Genomic DNA, 19,833 nt, shown 5'->3' with positions numbered 1-19,833 from the left:
CGTCATTTGCTATAGTAGCAATACTGCAATCCTGCTGAAGAGAGGATTCATGTGGCATTCCTGGACTTGGCGGGGATGGCTTGTTTTTCCTCTGTTTGCCATGTGAAGGGAAGTGTGAACACCCAGGCGGCCAGCTGTATGCTGGACTTATTTATGAACTTTAAATATTTCAGCATAAACCCTGGTGCTGCAGTGGATTTAGGAGATATCAGTCGCACAGCAGAATAGGGAACAGAAGAAAAGCCAAAATGCAGAATTTAGCCCCCAACATCTGCTCATGAGAGCTGTCCCCAAGCTGGGATGTGCCTTTCTGGGAGCCACGGTGATGAGTTGGAGTGGTGAATATGCTTATTTTTTGCACCAAGATATAGTGCACTAAAATGAATAGAAACCGAGTGGCCATTGGTTTGCTTTTTGCATTAGGATGTCATCTTAGTGCAGGCACTTTGTGCGGGTAGGACCTCCTGGCGAGGGCATACGTGGAGCTGGCGACCAAACTGCTCTGTCAATTAGCAAATTGCGCTGGCAGGGTCCCCTTAATTAGCGACTTCGTGAAATCTCCCTTGGAGCTGGTGTTCTACAGCTGCTCTGCCCCCGGCTGGCACTCACTGAGAGGGTTCATAAATCACATCTGGTGTCTCTGAAGTGGAAAAAGTTTCCACTCCGATATCTTTTCTCCTTGTATCCCCACTCTTGTGTTTTTCCACCTAGCTCAACGTGCCTCTCCATCTCTGTTTTAATTAAATCTTTTCTTGCCCTGTTGCTCTGATCATAAACCTGCAGGAGTTGGTATTTTCAAGCAGTCCTGGGAAAGTCGCATCCCTTTAGTTGCAAGAGCTGAAGGCACCGATCTGCTTGGTGCGATGGCCGTGCAACCAAGATCAAGCACAGTGGGAGCTCTTCAAGGACACGTTCACCACTGAGGCTCTGGCCACGTGTTTAATATAAACATTCATTGGTCCCAGACACCAGATTTAGTTGCAATAAAGATTGTAAAGCTCTGTTCTTGGGATGGGGATGCGTTGAACATCCTCTGCTTGGCACAGGCTGCACTGACGCCAGGGGCAATGCCAGCCCCTGGACAGACAGAGGGGAAGTGGTCCTGGGTTTCCTTGAGTGCTGTGGGGCTGATAAAAGCACAAAAGTGGCTCCTTTCTCCCATTCCCCCTTCTCCTTTTGCATTTTTGCATTGCCTTTCCTCAAGGACTCGGGCATTTTGTACGGTGAAGGCTTTACCGCCTGGCAATACCTGGGGAATAACTGCATCACATAGATGACAGCCAGGTAGTCCTCAGAAAGTACCAGAAATACTGATTTTTATTTTTTTGGGGGGTGGTGGAAAAAAAATAAAAGGGGCTTCATTTGTTCAGTGCTTTAAGACTGTTCTGCCAGCTCCTACAGCACCTATTACCGGAGCAATTATTTCACCGTGCATTTATCATTACAGCAGCTTATTCGTTAAGCACAGGGAGCCTTGCCACTTCTCCCCTTAGTTTAATCCTTACAGTCATGTGTCAAAGACTTTTTTCCTCCCCCTTCCAACTGTGCCTTAAAAATAGAAATATAAATAACATAATTCCCTGTGGTAGCTGAAAAATGTCGTTTTTTTTTTTTTTTTTAAGAGCAAGCCCAGCTCCCTGTGCCTGTCCCTGGGCATCGTGTGCTTCAGCCCTGACTGCCCCAGCGGCTCCGCTGACTTTCTGCTGCCTGCTTGCCTGTAGTTTGTGTTATTAAAACTGCATATTTTTTCTTTTCTAATTGTGACTAGGAAGACAGTTTTGAGCTTGGTTTGGAGTTGGCTGATGGTCTGTGGAGGGGTGGGATGATGTTTCTGTGAGGGGAACTTTGGAAGCCGTGGTAAAGAGGGGGATCACCAAGGCCAACACCAAACTCCCTTTAAGAAATGTATTGGAATTGGAGCTGAAAGCACCGTTTCTCCCTCTGCCTTCCAGAACTTGCTTGCTCACATGTATCTAATTTTTGTGCTATCAAGGATGCAATACAGAGGCTATAATTATGAATTTAATACCTTCTTTTTCTGCTCTATTGAATTGCATTAAAATTACCATGTTGGGTCTTCTAAGACAGCAGCTACTGTTTCTGCATCACCTTTGCAGTGAATATATTTGGACTTAATATTTCATAATATTTTTCCCTGAGAGAGGCTGTTACATTTCACATCTTAGACAGCACTACTGCCTGATGGGCAGGAAGCTACAGTCGTACCGAATATCTCATTCGTGCGTAGCAGAAGAGACCTCTTGAATCCCTTGGGTTGTGGCAAGGAAAGATAGATGTTTCGGGGAATGAGGAATAAAGTGTAGATCTGGGATAGGAGGAACGCGAAGAGATGGTTGAATAACTGGTGTTCCCTGTCACGCAGATGACACTATTGCAGAGAAAAGTTGATTTTGAGACAAAGCAATGCTTAATACTGATTTATTCATTGCTTTGCAGGTTTGAAACTTTTGAAGTGAATAGCTTTGAACAGTTCTGTATCAACTATGCCAACGAAAAGCTCCAGCAGCAGTTCAACTCGGTAAGGTCAGCTTGGAAGCGTTCCATGAAACTTAACAGAAAACATATAAAGGCCGGATTATTGTATGTCTGGTTTCTGCTTACTTGCACTTACCTGCAGCCTGGCCAGATCGCATGGCCAGCATGAATGTAGTCCTTGGGATACCATCTCTCCTGGGCAATGATTGTGCATTGCAATTGCACTAAATATTCATATCAAGTTGAAAATACTGCTTGATTGATTTATAAGCTTGGTACTGGAAACAGGTTTGCAAATGGTTTATGCGAAGTTTCATTGATGGTTTTGGATAAGTAGATAGTTTGCCAATTTTTTTTTTTTTCATAGTTTCAATCCTAAACTGAAACCTGGATAGTCTCGTGCTGAGTCCTGATTTCCAGTGTGAGATAAAGCATGGGTGGAAACCTGCCCATTAAATGTGGCTTAAACCTCTGCAATGAAAACTCTGTATTAAATAGCCGGATTGGACGCACTTCCCATTTTTCACTTGGACATGCCTCACAAAAACCTGAGATTCTTCTATTTTGTTAAATACAAGCGCTTACCTGCACTGGAAATGAAACCAGTAAGGGGTTTTCTGCTTTTGTTGTAAGCAGGGAAAAAATCACTATTAGTTTCAGGATACCAGGGAAAACTTGTTAAATTTGAGCAGCTAATTACTGTGGAGTAGTTTGGCACTTTGAAACTGTATCATATGCATGGACGTGAACGCTTGCAGTATATCTCATGCATCAGATCACCGCTGCTAAAAATGAAAAGTAAATTATGGATTGTATTTGCACTATTCATATCTTACTTGGTACGTCCAGCTATCACTTCTGAAGCTTATAAATTCAAACTCTGAGATGACATGTTTGAAGAGATTTTAAAAAGCTATCTTTGAAGAAAAAAGTGTGTTTGAAAAATCATTTTTTAATATGCTTAGAGTATCTCAGAAATAGCCAGAGACAATTTATCTGCTAGAGCAGAGGTCTGAGATATATAAGCCATGCAAAGATTTTTTTTTTTTTTTTTTTTTTAAATAAGAATCTGCAATAGAAGTGTTCCTGAGTCAGTTAGATACTGCTGCTGATATCCTTTCTAGGACGTTGGGTGCTCTCTGTGAAGCTCTGCTCACAGACGCGGTCACACGTGCTCAGCCCTGGCTGGGCTCCCAGCTTGTGAACCTGCTGCAGCTCACTAGTTTAATCAGCAGAGCACTAAAGGAGAGAGGGATTTTTCTTAGCCCAAGAGATATATATGTCATTGTCATTTCAATATATGGCTTCCACCTAGATGTAGTGACAGCTTCAGTCATTTTCCAGTGAAAGTAATTTAAAACCTTTTTTCTTTTTCCTACCCCATGGTTTTCTAGTGTAAAGCTTTTATTTTCCTTGCCAGAAGCTAGATTGTGTAAATGGCAGAGGCTGTACAAAGCTGTACGTGAGGGCACCTAAAGCTTCTATGGCTTCTGGATGTACTGATGGAATATTTTATTCCAGTGGGGACAAGTGGGTGAATGGGGAAGGGGCTGGTGCTGTGCTGGCTGGGATCACGGTCAGTGACGCTGTTGTTTTTCCACTCTCAGCACGTGTTTAAGCTGGAACAAGAAGAGTACATGAAGGAGGGAATCCCTTGGACTCTCATAGACTTCTACGATAACCAGCCCTGCATAGACCTTATAGAGGCAAAACTTGGTATCTTGGACTTACTGGATGAAGAGTGCAAGGTAAAGAGGACCATCCACGTTTTTGCTGGCATTTTTATTTTTATTTTTATAAAATGTTAAAGAATGGGCTTTAACGTGTGGTAGCTTGCAAGAGGGTAAACATCTCCTTTCACGTGCATTGCCAGGTGCTCATGGCTAGGGTAGGCTGTTGGCATTTGCTTTGCTTTGCTTTAGGACTATCCAGAGCCTCCTTGGCAGATGTTTGCTACCAGCCTGGGTACCTGATCTCACCATGTGTTGCCAGAGCTCATGCTTCTGGCCTGGCTGCACTTAGGAATAGCCTTTGCTTGCGACTTTTTCTTCAGTGTTACCCAAGAGCTGGAGTTCCTCCCTGTCTCAAGCCTTACTTTGTGCCAAGGGAAACCTGGGTTGTCTTGTGATAGCTATTTGGGGTAAAGTTGATTGCATTTAGCGTACAGACTTCAGATGCTTACAATGTTGGGAGAGTAGTTTGCTATCTTTTACTCTCTCTCTGATACCAGCCTAAATTAAATCTTGCTTAAAAGTTGAGAAGAAAGGCCAGAACCACAAACCTTCACGAGAATCCATAAGAAAGGTTGCACTCCTTGCTCAGTCATGAATTACCAAATATATCTATAAACAAGAAATGCAAGATGGAAGATTTTCTTGGGAGGTTGACACACCTGTTTTGAAGGTCTTTGGTGTGAAGAGTAGGTGGAAAGTCCAGAGTCTTTAGGTATGGTCATCTCAACAGGAGAGCTCAGTGTGATGCCGTGATGAAAAGGGCTCCTACATTGGGCAGAGCAGCTCGTATCTCTTCAGTTCTGGTGTCTGCACAGCAGTGGTGGTGAGGAAGTACTGGAGAGAGTGTTATCAGATCAGGGCTATAAAACATTGTGATACTGAGGATAAAGAAACTTGAGCGCTGCACATGAGTGGTTGTAAGTGATAGTCAGTGGGAGGGTTTTCAGACCCTCTGACACACAAAAAACCCAAAACCCTAGCATGCAATAGCTAGAAGTTGAAGTTAGACAGGGTCAACCATGAAATAAGCCTTTTTAATGCTGAGAACAGCCTGGTGGAAGGGGATGGTGACTGCCTTGCTGATCGATGTGGCTGCCTTGTGGAGCCTCAGACTGGTTTTGCTGTGGTGTGATCAACAAGTTGTCTTTGGGAGGAGTTTCTATCGAGACTTGGATATACTCTGTGCCAGGAAATGTCTTACTGAAACTGTAGAAGGGCTTTGAGGGTTTTTGAAGGAGGGCAGGGAAGGGTGAGGCAAAGGGTGGTGGGAGAGCTGAAGCAGGGAATGGGCCCCTCACACCAGGATAGCCAAGGTGGTAAGAAGGACACAACGAATTCTTGTTGGCTCTGTGGGATCCATGGGTATGGGACAGATCCAGTGGCCCAAGGGCAGGAGTATCATGTTGCATCAGAGGGAAAGGTTTTGGATCCATTATTTAGACTAGTGTCCCTGTTGGGATTTAAGGAGATGTATGACTTGTCTGGAAGCGAGGGGACCTGTCAAGTGGCTGCTCTCCTCCATGCGACAGGGCTGCCTTCCCAGGCGTGATGGGGCTGTCCCAACCTGCACATCCCATGAGCTCAGTCCTCATCCGGCGTACAGACATGCTAGCTGTCTCCGTGTGATGAGCCAGAGTTGTGGCTTTGCCCTTTTCAAATCCAGTCTCAGGAAGACTCCTTGAAAATGAGAACAAATTAAACTTAATTTGATGCCCTCAAAAATAGCATCTTAGCCAGTGCTAGCTCAGAAGGAGGTCAGGTTATTTACTTGATATTCAGCACCATTTCTTTTGGTCTCTGCGCTATTAAGCCTGTTAAACTCTTCAAGCTCCAGCTGATTCCTGGGTGTTTAAGGGAACTTTCCCTTGTGCCATATTGGCTGATACTGCCCTTTGCTCCTCTCTGAAGCACCTGGCACTGGTTGCTGCTGGTGACATTGGATTAGATGGAGCAACTCCTGTGCAACAGCAGTAGTATGGACAACTTTGCTGTAGATCTGCTTGATACTACTTTTTCCATATGTACTTTTTTTGACCAAAAAACTGAAACACAAGATCTATCCCCCCCCCATCAATGAGACGGATGCCAGTTATCTGGGTATTTACCTGTCAGTGGGGAATGCTGTCATTAGTCACAGGCCCTTATTATGGGCCCTGTAATCGGCTCTTTTATAATAACCTGCAAGTGTTCTCCAGCTTTATGAAAATTTCAGCAAAGCCTGTCAACTGAAAGCACCAGTTTATGGATGAAAACCTTCACCCCCGCAGCAGCGTTTTGCCTCTCAGGGAGAGCTGGCGGGCGCGGGACCACAATAGGGTAATTGCAAGTCATCTCGTTAGCACGTACAACGTTGGATAAATATACTCTGGAACTTGAAATGGCATCGAGGGGGTCCTGGCAACATAATGAAACATTAGCGCAAATGCAGAGGGTTCGTCGCTAATGTTCTTGCTTCACAGTATGGATTTTTTTTTTTAATCTTTAATGTGAGGTTGGGGAGGGAGTGGTTGGGTATGTGCTGAAGCAGTTCAGCTAACGAAGGTCATGTGAGAGTCTTGTCACTGTTTAGAGAAGAAGGGGACCAGGCAGGGTTGAAATGGGAATCGGCAATGAAAGAGAGGGCTCTCGAATTGCAACTGGAGTTGTAAGGACTAAACCTGTCTCATGAAAGCAAACGATAAAACCCCTAGCTCTGAAAATAAAAGGGCTTTAGGATATGTTTGGGTTTGGGGTTTTTTTAAACAGCTTTGAGGTCTTAGGAGTTGGAAGCTGTTGTACAACAACTTCCTAAGGTTGGAGGGGGCTTCTGGAGGTCATTTGGTCTGACCTTCAGCTGTGTCCTTGGTCTGCCCAGGAAGCCTTATAATCTCCATGAGACTGTGACCTTATGTCTTCTGCTAAGTGACCCTGGAGTCTTCAAAGAGCCTCTTCCCCGTTTCCTGCACTGGAGGGTCACCTGCTTAGATCTGAAGCTTTTAGGACTTCTTGGTTTCACTTTGGCATAAAAAGATGCTGGAGGAACAGCAAGAGTTCATGTCCCATGCACGGAAATGTCACTGGCTAGAAACCAAGGCCACCACAACAAGCACAACATTGAAGTGCTTTAACACAAACTGGTGAATGAGCCTGAAGAGGAGGGAAAGGGGAGAAGGGCGGCATCCAGGAGAACCTCCCTGTGGGTGAGCTGCGAAATGTGGAGGGACTCACCATAGGGCCAGTGGCGATGGTGGGAAATAACCTGGGATAAGAGGAGAGGAGAGTAAGGAGACCAGCGTAGAGCCTATCAGAAGAGGCAGGCATTAAAGAGGAAGGCTGTCGTATGAAAATCCAGTCGTGGGAAGTTGGGAGGGCGTGTGGAAGACTTGCTTGGGTGTCTGGGATGGCTTTAGGGTATGGTTGGCCTTGTAGAGGGAATGACTTTGGCAGAGGGGACAGCAGACTTCCTAGGAAGGCTTTGAAGGCTTTGTGGTTGGAGGGAACACGTGAAGAGCAACTTCAGTGCTCTGGAGAAGAGAAGCCAGTTGGGGTTGATTTTTTCAAGGGACTTAAATTATTCTCAGAGGAAATTGAAAATTCTCTAAGAAATGCAGTCAGGTCCCTGTATCAAAGCTGGATAAGGCGTCCTGCTTTTCTGGCTGAAACTGCTTGCTCTGTGGGAGGTGCTGCGTGTCTTCCATACACTTCCTAAGAGTCATTCAGGAGTACAGTCAGAAGTTGCTGTGGATGTCCAGGTTTCTCCATAAGGTGTCCTGCTGACTTTCTGCTCTCTTGCTTTTGCCTGTGCTGTTGGGATGGGAGTGGGAATGGAAAAATTAATGAAAAAGCATTTCTGTTGGCATGAAGTGCATCTAAAAGGGTTTGATCAAGGATGGGCTGGTTGGATGGGTTGATGTGTCAGTCATGGCATCATTGTCCAAGTGCTGTTATGGATCTTAGTGAAATTCTTTCTGCTGAGGAGCAACGTGACCCTGAGGCTGCCAAAGGGGGATGTGTCTAACCAAACCCCCAAACTCCCTCATGTTCTCAAACTCTCTTGTGGATCCATTTTGTGTTTTATGGCACGTTGCCATCGTGTTACGCTGTTAACGTGCCAAATGCGTTTTCTAACGCTGTTCAAAAGATGCTCTTTAACCTTTCCTGTGTCCTTCTGTCAAGTGCCAGAAACACTGAAGTCTGCTTCTACCAGACTGGTTTTCAATCCTGCTTGTCTCTGTGCATCGCTGTGAACTTCAGTATCCGAGCAAATGCATTTTCCTTGTCTGGACTTGTTAGTTTTTTGAACATCAGAAATCAGCACGTCGCCTTCCTGTGCTGCCCAGTCCTGTCCAGGGGGATTTCTGCTCCACGGGCAGATACATGGAGGTTGGACCTCTGGGCTTTCCTTTCGGGTGGACCGCCTAATCTGAATAATGGCAGAATAACCTCGCCTACGTCACGCTGTCAGCTTTTATGGCTTTAAAGTCAGGCGCATCACTTGCAGTGGAGCGTGTCTCTGGAGTGTGGAGGAAGCCCAGGCTCTTTTCAGGCTTTAATATCTATTGGAGTGATAAGGAGAAAAGAAATAAAATGTAAATAGCTCCTATTGTGTTTTCAGAGGGTTGACTTGTAGATCATTAGGTATGAAGGGACCTTTGTTGCTTTTATCCAGTTAATTGTCCTTCTTTTGGAGGTGATGGTGGAGGGAATCTCACCCTTTTGTCCAAGCAGCTCCAAACATCTCTTTGGCTGTCTGGTGGTCATAGTGGGTTCTTGACCCTGGGATGCTTCTGATGCAAAAGCTCTGGACCCAAGCCTAGGGGCTGACCCTGGCTGCACCGGGTAGGTTTGATTTCGGTTTCAGTAGCTCCTGGCAGCTCAGAGGACAGTCTGTGGAGACGGGAGGTGATGCTGGCTGGGATTACGCTGCCCAACCGATTTTATGCAATGATGGGCAGAGGGACGGTGAGGACAGAGAAGCAGAAGCAGTGACCTTGTGAAATCACTGATGTAAGGTTTTTCCTGTTTAGAGATTTCCATACAATACTTACAAGGCAGTCGGTTCTCCTCTTTCCTATCCCCTAATAATGTCTTGCACTGATGAGATAGTCTCTAAATAACTTTCTCAGTGGCTCTAAAGGCCTTAAACTGCCAAGCCAATACCAAAAGCTGTTATAATAGCATAGATAATGGCCCTGTTAGTTTTTATCTCTGGGACTTGGTCCCTATCAGGTGCTTCTCAGGCAGCTAAAAATACCCAGGCTGCACAACGGTGAGCAGGGAGCAGTGCGGGTATAGCGAAACCCTCTTTCTGGGAGGCAGGAGCGATGCCTTTGAAGTTCAACTCTGAGATAAGCAGGAGTTTTCAGCCAAGTGGATGGCCTAAAAGAGAGCTGGTGCAGGATAAAGCTGCTCTCTGCTGCATCTAGTGGCTCAGGTGGCAGCGGTGTTCCTGCTCTGCACTCGCGGCTCGGTCCTGAAAAGGAGAGACCTAATGATAGCTCCAGAAAGGATGGGTTTTTTTACATATAAATATGAAATATAACTGATGAAAAGAAACTCATGTGCATTTATGTAACTCTATAGTTTAAGCAGGCATGTCTATCTTGTGTAAATAAAATATGTTTATAATTGCATAAATAAATGCCTTTTAATATTTATATATAGTCCATGTTATTTCTATGTGTATCCATAATTGGCTACACTTACAACTGTAAAACATAAATACGTCTGGGATAGCATGGCTTGCGTGAGTGGCTGCTGCATTTAATTCAGCCACTTCTTCCAGTTAACGGTGGTGGGCAGGAGATACTTGTCCCTGTGTCCAGAACCCTTCTGGTGTGTTTTGGCTTGCTGTCATGAAATCAAAGGCTGTTTCAGAGCAGCATAAAGAAATATTCCTCATCTGTCTCAGGTTTTCCTTTTTACTGTTTGCTGCCCCTATTTCCTCTGTCAGTTTTCATATAAAGGTCTATGGAGAGACCTGATGGATGATCCAGAGCTTTCCCTGACTCTGCACAATTGTTCTGTGGTTTCTAGGCTTTGTCCCATCTAAGTTTAAATATTGCCTAACACTTTTCTTCTGACTCTTCTTTTTTGCTAACCTAAATAATCCAGTCAGCCATTTTTTGGTTAAAAATCGTGTGTGTGTCACCATTGCTGTCCTGTCATGGGAAGCAGTGATGGAGGGTCCACCAGCCCGTGCCTTTCCCATCCCTGCTGGCCAGGCAGGAGGGATGGGGATAAATCCCATCAGCTGTGGTCCCCAGCCCTCAAGTGTAACAACTTCCCTCCTTGTTTCCTTTGGTTTTCAAGAATTTTGCTTTCTGGCAAACTTGTTGCGTTGGAAAAGTACAAAAGAATAGATATTTACAGCCATGGTGCTTTTCTCAAATGCCCTTAGGTTTTTTTGGAAAGCTTTGGGGGTTTGGCCGGTTAGCAGAGGGGCTTGAACATACCCTAAAAAAAGACTCTTTATGGGAATTGTAATCATGAGAGTATAAGAAGTTACAATATATTGTTATATGCTGCTATACAGCTATATGTGCTTACAAAACAATAAACCAAAACCAAATTTTTTTTTTTCCTGATCTTGGCAATATATTGGTAAAAACTGCAGGTGCTGGGTAGGAAGGTAAGCTCAAACCCTCCTTGTAACTGCTGCTTTGTGAAAAGTAGCCCATTCCCTTGCTGCACAGATAGTGCTGTGAGGTTTTTTTTTTTTGGTCATCGTAGTTGTTTAGGTTTTCTCCGTTCTCTGCCCCATCCTACCAAAGCAATGTCTTGGGCAACACCTGATATCTCAGTGTACCATGGCCAAATCCTTTCAAGGGCAGGTCCACGTAGGACTTGCACCCTGGTTTCAGGGTAAATAGGATGTAGAAGGAGGGTTTGGCATCCAGAAGATTCCTGGCACAGGGTGCTGGATGTGTGGGATCGGGACATGGGAATCATTTGGCTGTAGTAGGACGGGTATGTGGATCTAAAGTCCCAACCCTGTGTGCAACTGGGGTTAATGCATCCTGTGTTTGGGATCCAAGTGACCCCACCCCAAACCTGCTGAGAGGCAGAGGTTTCTTAAGAATTATCATTTTATTATTATTTTTATTATTTTAATATTTTAAAATTATCATTTTATTATCATTATTTTAAACAAAATAAAACAGAACCTCTTGCATGTTGTCTCAGGTGGCAGTTTGTGAAACTATTTGGTCACCAAAAATTGCATTAAAAAAGTAATGTTGGTGCCTGAGCAATTAATGTAACTTAAGTGCAAAAATACTTCTTTAATTTTCTTTTTTTTTTTTTTTTCCTGCAAGAGCTGTTCTGGCTGTTGGAGCAGAACCAGCATTTGGGTGTTTTTTGCTGGAAACAAAATTTTAGTGTGTTTGTCATATACATGAAAATAAAATAGCATATGCTCCTAGAACTGGGAGGTGGACTTTGTTTCTCAAATATTCCTGTAGCCCATGCGGACTACAGGAAGCCCACAAGGAGGGTTTCTCCAAAACCTCCCTGCACCTTCTTTGCATGCCTGACCGCAACATTTTGGTCCATTTTCTCCCCGTCCAGGTTCCCAAAGGCACTGACCAGAACTGGGCGCAGAAGCTGTACGACCGGCACGCCAGCACCCAGCACTTCCAGAAGCCCCGCATGTCCAACACCTCCTTCATCGTCCTGCACTTTGCCGATAAGGTAACTGGGTGTGCGTTGTGTGTGCTGGGACTTGAACGCAGAAATGGGAAATGCATGGAGGGGGAAAAAAGAGCCTCATGAAGGAAAATTAGTTTATAGCGCCGTTGAGCTGCTTTTTGGTGATAGGCATGCCTGGTTGGCAGTAATCTTGGTTCGGTGCTCAAATCTAGATCAGCTTAAAGGACTTCAGCCTCCGAACTATTGCGCTAAGCTTTAAATAGTTGTGCTTTCTAGAGGAGAGAAAAATCCTCTTTCTTAAAGCTGCGGCAAAATGAATTTCTGTAAGGGCAGCTTGACCGAAAATGTATTGGAAAAGGGAATTATTTTTGAAAAGCAGGAGCTGCGAGCATCAGCAAGGCACGGTGGGGAGGAGCATGTGAGAGGTGACCCTGGGCTGATCCCACCCTTATGAGGGAGAAAATGCCAACTGTGGGACTCTAAATCCCAGTGTCTGGTCCTGTAGGGTCTTGTCCATGGGCTCCAGCTTCGTTGAAACCTTGATGGGATAGATGTCACTCACAGCAAATAAGAATCTTAAAACCTTGCAGTTATCCAAAACACATGTTTGTTGGAAAGGAAAATGTAAGACCAACGTCCAAGGAGCCAGATGACATGCAAGTGCTGTGATCCCGTATAGGTCCTTCTCCGAACCAGGTTTGCCCTGGATACGAGCAGCACTTTTCATGGCAAAGGCTGATACTCGCCTTTCCTTAGGCCTGTAATTTTGCACATGTACCCTTTACAAATGATAAGTCTTTGCAAGTTTTGCAAGTTTTACCCCCCCCCTTTTTTTTTGTGGTCAGTTATTTCAGCCAACTTCAAATGTAAAAAATAACATAGCATCTTCTTCTGTCCTCTCTAAATTCTTCTTTTGCATCCCAACCTTCTGCAATTTCAAAACCAAAAGACTTACAAGAGATGTAGCCAGGGCATCTTTTGAGGTTTATTGATTAGCTTGCAAGGAGGTCAGGAGTGAACAAAAGAGTGTGTAGAGGTACTGATGATCTTTGCATTTTTACCCCTGGTTTCCATGGAAGCGCAGTTGGGTCCTGTACAGAGCAGTTTAATGACTAAGAAACAATCTATGTTTGGAGTGAGGGTTTTGCTTTCATTCAGATTCACTTTCTTTGATAATAAGTGACCTTTAAATTCCAGTTGTTTCCACCCCTTCTCCCTCTCAGGTTTTTCAGGTGAGCTCCTGACAGTAGGGGAGCGGTGGGACACAGCACCTTGTCCTTGTGTGGTTGGACTTTACCCTCTGGGCTTTTTCCTTTGTCTCTTGCTAGGTGGAATACCAGAGCGAGGGATTTCTGGAGAAGAACAGGGACACCGTGTATGAGGAACAGATCAACATCCTGAAAGCCAGCAAGGTAAAAGCAATGAATCGGGAGGTAATTAGCATCGCTGCTTTCCAAAGTGTGAGCTTCATGCTTGCGTTCTCGTGCTGTGCCACAGCACGTCTTGTAGGAAAAAGTGGTTGGAGGCACCTTGCGTGAACAGCAGCAAAAAAGGCAAATAAATGGGATGTGGAGGAGGGAATAAGGGGGGAGAGGAGGGATGAGGCTGCTAGTTGCACCCAGGTGTGGATGTGCGTGGTCCTCTGCTCTCCTCCACCCTGGTGTCAGTGTCCCATTGAGGTGCATCAGAAAAATCCTTTTTCAACCTGCTGATCCTCTTCTTTTTTTGTTACCGAGAGCAAAAATCAGGAACAGCCAGTTATAGGGCACTGTAAATCCTGCTTAACTCTCGGAGCTCCCCACCCATCACCTGGCACTGAAGGCATTCTCAAAAGCATGTGGAGCCACAGGTGATCCTGGGATTAAAAGCCATGGTCGGCAGTATAGTTTGTATATTGTGGGTAGCATTGCTGACCCTACAGCCATTCTGTATGAAAATGGCTGTTCCCCTTAGCTGTAGTCCATCATACTTGGCCCTGCAGCTTTTAATTACTTTAATAATTAGTATGCAAAAAATAGTGTTAATATACAATGCTGGAAATCTAATGTGAACTCTGAGACATTCCAGCTGCTGTAGAGCTATTTCACACTGCTGCCAATATGTAATATTAACAAATTAACACATATTGATGATCACACTTGCTGTCACTCCTGTATTACAAGATTTTGTGCAATGTACCTTTCCTCTCCCAAGTATTGTACAAACAACTTGTCGACACCTCACTGCATCAAGTGCCAACAGAGACGTACTGACTGACCTCGAATGCCATCTCTCCTGGTAAAGAGCTTTTTGGCACCTGGGGTTTAAAGTCTCCGTTAGTCCTGAGGGCTTTGAACTTGGTGGGGTGTTGGAAGCAGAAAAGCAGTAGCTGTGGGATTCTGCAGGCTTCAGCGTGCGTTGTGCCTGCAGTAAACGAGCGCTTGGCAAGTGGGCTTCAAGTTGGAGACTTTACAGGTGCACGTGTGAACCGAGCAGATTTTATGCTGACTTCCAGTACTGCAGTCGTCTTCTCCACGAGCACTTGGGTGTTCCCTCTGCACTTGGGTGGGTTGGGTTAGAAGTGTCAGTAACACAGACATCTAAGGAATTTCAAATCCTTGTTGTTTAAGACCAGACCAAAAATTCACCCTGTAACCTTGAGTCTTTCATTGTCAATTAATGAGTTGAGACTTTAAATTACCTTAAAACTGCCAGGGGCAGCTCTTTTATTAAGAAGTTAGTATGAAAATCCAGCCCTGCAAAGTCCATCACACCACCCAGCAGCCAAAATCGAGACTGCATGACTCTGGGGCACCGTTGTTTCCACCAGACCTTGTGTGTGGTGTAGGGAAGGAACATATCTGCTTATCTCCAAACCATTTCAAAGCTTCCCCCAGCATGGGTCAGCTTGTTAACTTGCATATATTTTTTTTGCATTACAAATTTTGAATCCCCCCTGCATGTTGCAAGCAGATGCATCACGTATCCAGATTTCTCCTTTTTGTGCTACCCTCCCTTGGGTTTACGTCTGGGTGTGACCTTCCAAATGCCACCCTAAATAAGGGAGAGGGAGGAAGTATTATTTTTAGGAGCATTTTAAGCAGGAGTTTGTTCCTGGCAAAGTTAAGAGAGATGAGAATGGGAAATTAATTGAGCATTGTCAGTGGCTTGCCCTGCATCTTAGCAATGAATTCTTATGAAGATGGCAAGATAGCAATTTTCTCATCCATGGGGGTAGTTGTGAGTCTAATAACTCTGAAGCTGGGCTTTAATAACTCCCAAATCAGGAGCTCTGTGTGTTCGGGAAGCTCACAGCTTTCCCAGGGTAAAAACTGGGCATGATTAGAGCTTATTAGAAATGCCAGGTAACTTGCAGGAATAATTGATGCTGTGTGATGAATTATTTAGCCAGTGCTGAAGTTGCTGTTGTAGGTAGTGCTGCAGAACTGGTCATGTCTGATAGGGATTTCTGCTTGACTTCTCCCTATAGGTGCAGAGAAGAGATGAAACTCATTGGAGTGGTGTTGTAGAGTGGTGGGGATGGTGCCACCTGCAACACATTCCTTAAAAAAAAGAAATGAAAAAAAAATGCTGAAATGGGTTTATTAACAGCATCTCCTCCTTTTCTCTCTCTCATATATAGGGACCATAATATAATATCAGAGCAGACTGGGCTTTGGTTTAATAGCAAAAAAAACCCCCAAGCCCTGCTCCTTGCAACTGATTTGCTTGACCTAAAAAGCTATTAATGCGTATGCCCCAGGACCAAAGATTTGGGTCTGCAAACTAAGCTAATGCTCCTTGGGATTAGGCGTTAGGACCTTGTGAATTCACAGTGGTGGCTCTGTAGATGACACCAGCATCTGCATTTGTGAGCTAGCTTAAAATTCTCAAATGCACTTGGCTCTGAGAATCTTTGGGTGATAGTTTGATGAACTTCTGCCTTTGAGCCATTTCTTTAGTGACATGGGAGCGGTGGCTGTCGTCAGTCTGTGCCGATGCTGTGCTGTCCCAGGAGGAAGAGCAGTGCTTCCCTCAGTAGGAACATCCTCACCCTCTTCCTGCAAAGCCTCCAAGACCTGATCTTCTGTTCTTGCTTTTGCTAACCTTGTTGGCCAGCAGATTCAGTTATCCTGATTTTTTTTTGCCTCTCACCTGCCATGTCCCCTCCAGGGGTATAAACAAATAAGAATTTTTTCCTTTTGTTGTAAAAGGCAACCTGGTTTCTCTGAACCAAAAAGAAGAGCAGTGGCAGTGCCGAGCCTGTTGCTCAGATGTGCTAATTTGACTAAAACTTAAATTTGTGCTGCAAAAGGCTGTGCTGCGAGGACTTTATCCTGTACTCAGGATCAGGCCTGCATACGGTATTCACTGCATTCTTCTTTATGTTCCCATTAAAGCGATATGCACAGCAAGGGGGAACACTCAGTTTAACACGGCAAGGACTTAAACACCTCTCTGTCACCAAGTGCATCACTAGTGAAGTGCTCCCACCAAGGCAGAATTGCGTTCTGCTAATTAGAATGCAATTAATGCCGTCAACAAGATGGTGAAAGAGACTTTTTAAAGCAGCTAATTAGTTTTGTTAGTGCTGGTCAGCTAAAACAGTTGAGAGTTGATGTTCTTTGAATTAAGGAAACAGATTTGAATACTGATTGAAAGCATATGGGCATGCTGTTAAGATATTATATTCCAGTCCTCTATAATTATGAATTATGCACTAGTGGTTTTGACTCTACCAGTTGGGAAGGAGGGATCTGTCCTTCTCGCTTATCCCCCAGCATCCGTGGAATAGAGTCTGGGCTGCTAAAGATGATTCCAGTTACACCAGTCTTGCATTACGCAAGCTGAAAGCTCGCCTCTGAGACTCTAGTTGAGCATTTGTGCAGGAGCGAGTGCTCCTGTTATTAATAGCAAGTGGATAGAGGGGTTGATAGTGTTCACAGCTATGCATTGAGAAGGTATTTTGAAATCTGAAATTACAGCTGGGGGTTTTACCACATTGTCAAGCACGAGATAGTGAAGTGGAGCCTGTGTTGGATATCTTCCAGCATCAAGCACATGCCACCCAAACATCCCGTGTTTGCAGGAGTCGAAGCACCCAAGACAGTGACATGTCATCAAAGTACAACAGCTGTCAAGATGTCTTTTGTTGAGATGGAGGGTTAGGCAAAGAAGGTGCGAACCTTTATTCTAGTAGGAGTTGAGTGAGCTGCAGAGCTAAAAATAAAAGCTGTGAGTATGAAGCAGATCCTTAGCAGGCACTGTCCTGGAGCCTGCAAGCAATTTGCTAATGTAATGCAAACAGTTTCCTTTCCACAGTGGTATTTAGGCTGCCGTGCTAGCAAGGTGTGCGAACAGTCTGCGGGACCAGGGCTGGAAATGTTTCTGTCTTAGTCCAGGGAGAGAGAGCCAGGCAGCCCTTTAAGGCACCGGACTGTCTGTTACTGTCTATAAAGCAGTAAATACCTGCATTTTTCTCGGGATCTTAATGGAAATACAACGAAGTTTGGCTTTTGGAGGAGCCTGGGATGAAGGCAAGAGTGCTGTGTGGTACACTACTGCCTCGTGTCGGTGTTTTTTGCATGGACGTGTCAGGCACAGCGTGCCACAGAGAAGGGATGAGTGATGCTGGTGCCCTCTCCCACGGATGCTCCGGAGCGGGCCTTGCTGGTGGGCTGCGTGTTGCTGGGACGGCATCACGGGTGCTTTGGCAGTGTCACCGGGCTGGAGCCCAGCTCAGCTTGGTGATAAGTGAAATCCCACCCGGTGACAGTGTTTTTTCTCACATTTAAGAATTTACTATTTGAACATAAGTGCAGCTGTAGCGGGAGCCAGTGCGGGTGCATAGCCAGATTCGAGATGTGAAAATTTAACAGCCCTGCTAAACAGACCAGATTTATTGTGATTTAGTATTCAAGTTCCCTAGCCTAATGCAAATTTGAAGATCTTTCCCCTTAAAAAAAAAACAAAGGCATTAACTGCATTTGCCAGCTCACCTGTTCTCCCGTTTATGAAGCAGAAATGTTGCTGCTGGCTTGCCAGAAACCCCAGACTTCAGGGATCCGAGGAGCTAAATGCGGTGCTTCCAGGGCTGCAGAATGGCAGTCCTGCTGTCACCTTGCTTGTTCATGCTGAAATTAGTGAGGAAGCGCTGGCGTCTCTTAATTGTTTAGAAAAGCAAGGGTATCTCTCGGGCCATGGTGGGAGTGGGCTGCTGCCTGTTCTCATGGGGAGACCCTGTTCCTGGGGCATGCGCTGTGCAGGCAGCATCCTTGCTGCAGTCAGGACTGGATGAGTACCTTGAAACAAAGCCTGGGAGCAAGAGTCAGTTCATGTTCAGGAGGTTTTGTGCCTTGGACAACGCTTCAGTGATGCAGCCTTTCAGCTAGCCATCCTCTTTTTTTTTTTTTTTTTTTTTGCTTGTTTGATTCAATGTGCACATTTCAAGGTTTGATGAACTACAAAACAGAATGGCCAATGGTCCTGCTGACGTGGTTTATGTAGGCAACACTTCTTGCTTTTGCTTTATTGCCCTTTTTCCCCTTCCTGGTTTCAGATGGGTAAAAAATGACCGGAGCAATGTGACTTGGGTGGGTTCATTCAGCAAAGAGCAGGGCCAGAGGTGCTCAGGCATTGTTTTTCATTTTAGTATCAAATGGTGGCAGACTTATTCCAAGATGAGAAGGATGCTGCACCCACCACTTCCATGGCAAAAGGAACATCCAAAATCAGTGTCCGTTCTGCCAGACCAGTGATCAAAGCTGCCAATAAGGAGCACAAGAAAACGGTGGGGCACCAGGTAATGTATGATTTGAGTGGGTCAGTCGATGGCAGGAGAACGGGGCGAGTGAATCCAGACACGTTTTTATAGTTCAGATTTTGTTTCTTCAGTTTGAAGCAGAGATAAATAAAAAGCTGTTGTGGGGATAAGTGAGGAGACCTTCCTGTGACCTGGGTTGAGGGTGGGAACAGTTTGGCTGTTGCATTTTGGACACCTGCTAGCAGTGTCTCTGGAAGAGCAGGCTCGAGTAGTCTTGACTGGAAGCAGTTGAGACATGGTCTAAGGAGGGTGGAGGCCACTCTGGGATTCACTGGACTGTGTCCCAATGTACTATGGTGCTCAAAAATTGACACAACTTGAGAAAAAGAGCATTTTTTTCCCCTGTGTGGACAGTCAAGCAATGCAACAGGGGCCCAGAGAGGTTGCGCTGTCTCCACCCTTGGAGATTTTCAAGACTCAACTGGGTAAAGCCCTGAGCAAACACTTGTTGCTGTTGTACATCATTGAACTGGAAGCCCTCAACCCACCAGTGTCTTCTCTGAATTGCTCCTGCATGTGCTGGGCTGATGGGGAGGTTCACGCTGTGTCACATCTGGAGGCTGGCACCGCAGGTGGCTTGCAGTGCCTGCCAACTTGGGTTGCACCCTGCAGCACCTTCATCCCTCCTCAAAATGAATGGTTTTGTCTTTCAGTTCCGCAACTCGCTGCATTTGCTGATGGAGACTCTGAACGCCACCACCCCGCACTACGTGCGCTGCATCAAGCCGAACGATGAGAAGCTCCCCTTTAAGTAAGTGGGCTTTCAGATGAGCAAATGCGTTCAGCTTTATAGCAACAGAGTGTGCTTTGGACTTGACTTCTTGCCCCCCGTTGTAATGTTGTTCCCATAACTGGAAGGTCCCCATAGTTTGCTGGAGTCACTTCTCTCGCGTTTCATTATGTGGTTTTTATGCCCCTGAAGGGAAGACTAATGCAGGTCCTAGTAATTCATAGATATAATCTACTAATACCGAGTATCCTTGCTTTGCAGTAATAGGGTCTTTGTACAATTTCGTCTTGGAATTGCTTTGATTTAAATAGTTGCAGTACTAAACAGTGAAAAGTAGCAGAGAAAGAAGTGAAAAAGTGGAGATAAGTAGTTTGCTTGCAAAATGGCTTGAAAAATGAACAAAAATGTCTTGGTGCTTCCAAAATAAATGTGGAAAAAGTAAA

The 19,833-nt window shown here is 45.0% G+C and overlaps 1 protein-coding gene across 4 annotated transcripts in view; it reads left to right on the top strand.

Annotated features, from left to right (window-relative positions):
* MYO5B (myosin VB) overlaps positions 1 to 19,833 on the top strand; it is a 153,461-nt gene that overhangs the window by 67,853 nt on the left and 65,775 nt on the right. For all 4 annotated transcript variants that reach the window (XM_052777815.1, XM_052777812.1, XM_052777813.1 and 1 more), the window contains exons 11-16: positions 2,458 to 2,539; positions 4,104 to 4,244; positions 11,778 to 11,900; positions 13,187 to 13,270; positions 18,490 to 18,639; positions 19,314 to 19,411. In XM_052777815.1, the coding sequence (XP_052633775.1) occupies positions 2,458 to 2,539; positions 4,104 to 4,244; positions 11,778 to 11,900; positions 13,187 to 13,270; positions 18,490 to 18,639; positions 19,314 to 19,411 (678 nt within the window). The remainder of the gene's footprint in view (positions 1 to 2,457; positions 2,540 to 4,103; positions 4,245 to 11,777; positions 11,901 to 13,186; positions 13,271 to 18,489; positions 18,640 to 19,313; positions 19,412 to 19,833) is intronic.

The sequence above is a fragment of the Harpia harpyja genome, chromosome Z (genome assembly GCF_026419915.1).
Source record: "Harpia harpyja isolate bHarHar1 chromosome Z, bHarHar1 primary haplotype, whole genome shotgun sequence".
Lineage (NCBI taxonomy): Eukaryota > Metazoa > Chordata > Aves > Accipitriformes > Accipitridae > Harpia > Harpia harpyja.
The sequence above is the reverse complement of the archived record's forward strand: the minus strand, read 5'-3'. Positions and strand labels throughout refer to the sequence as shown.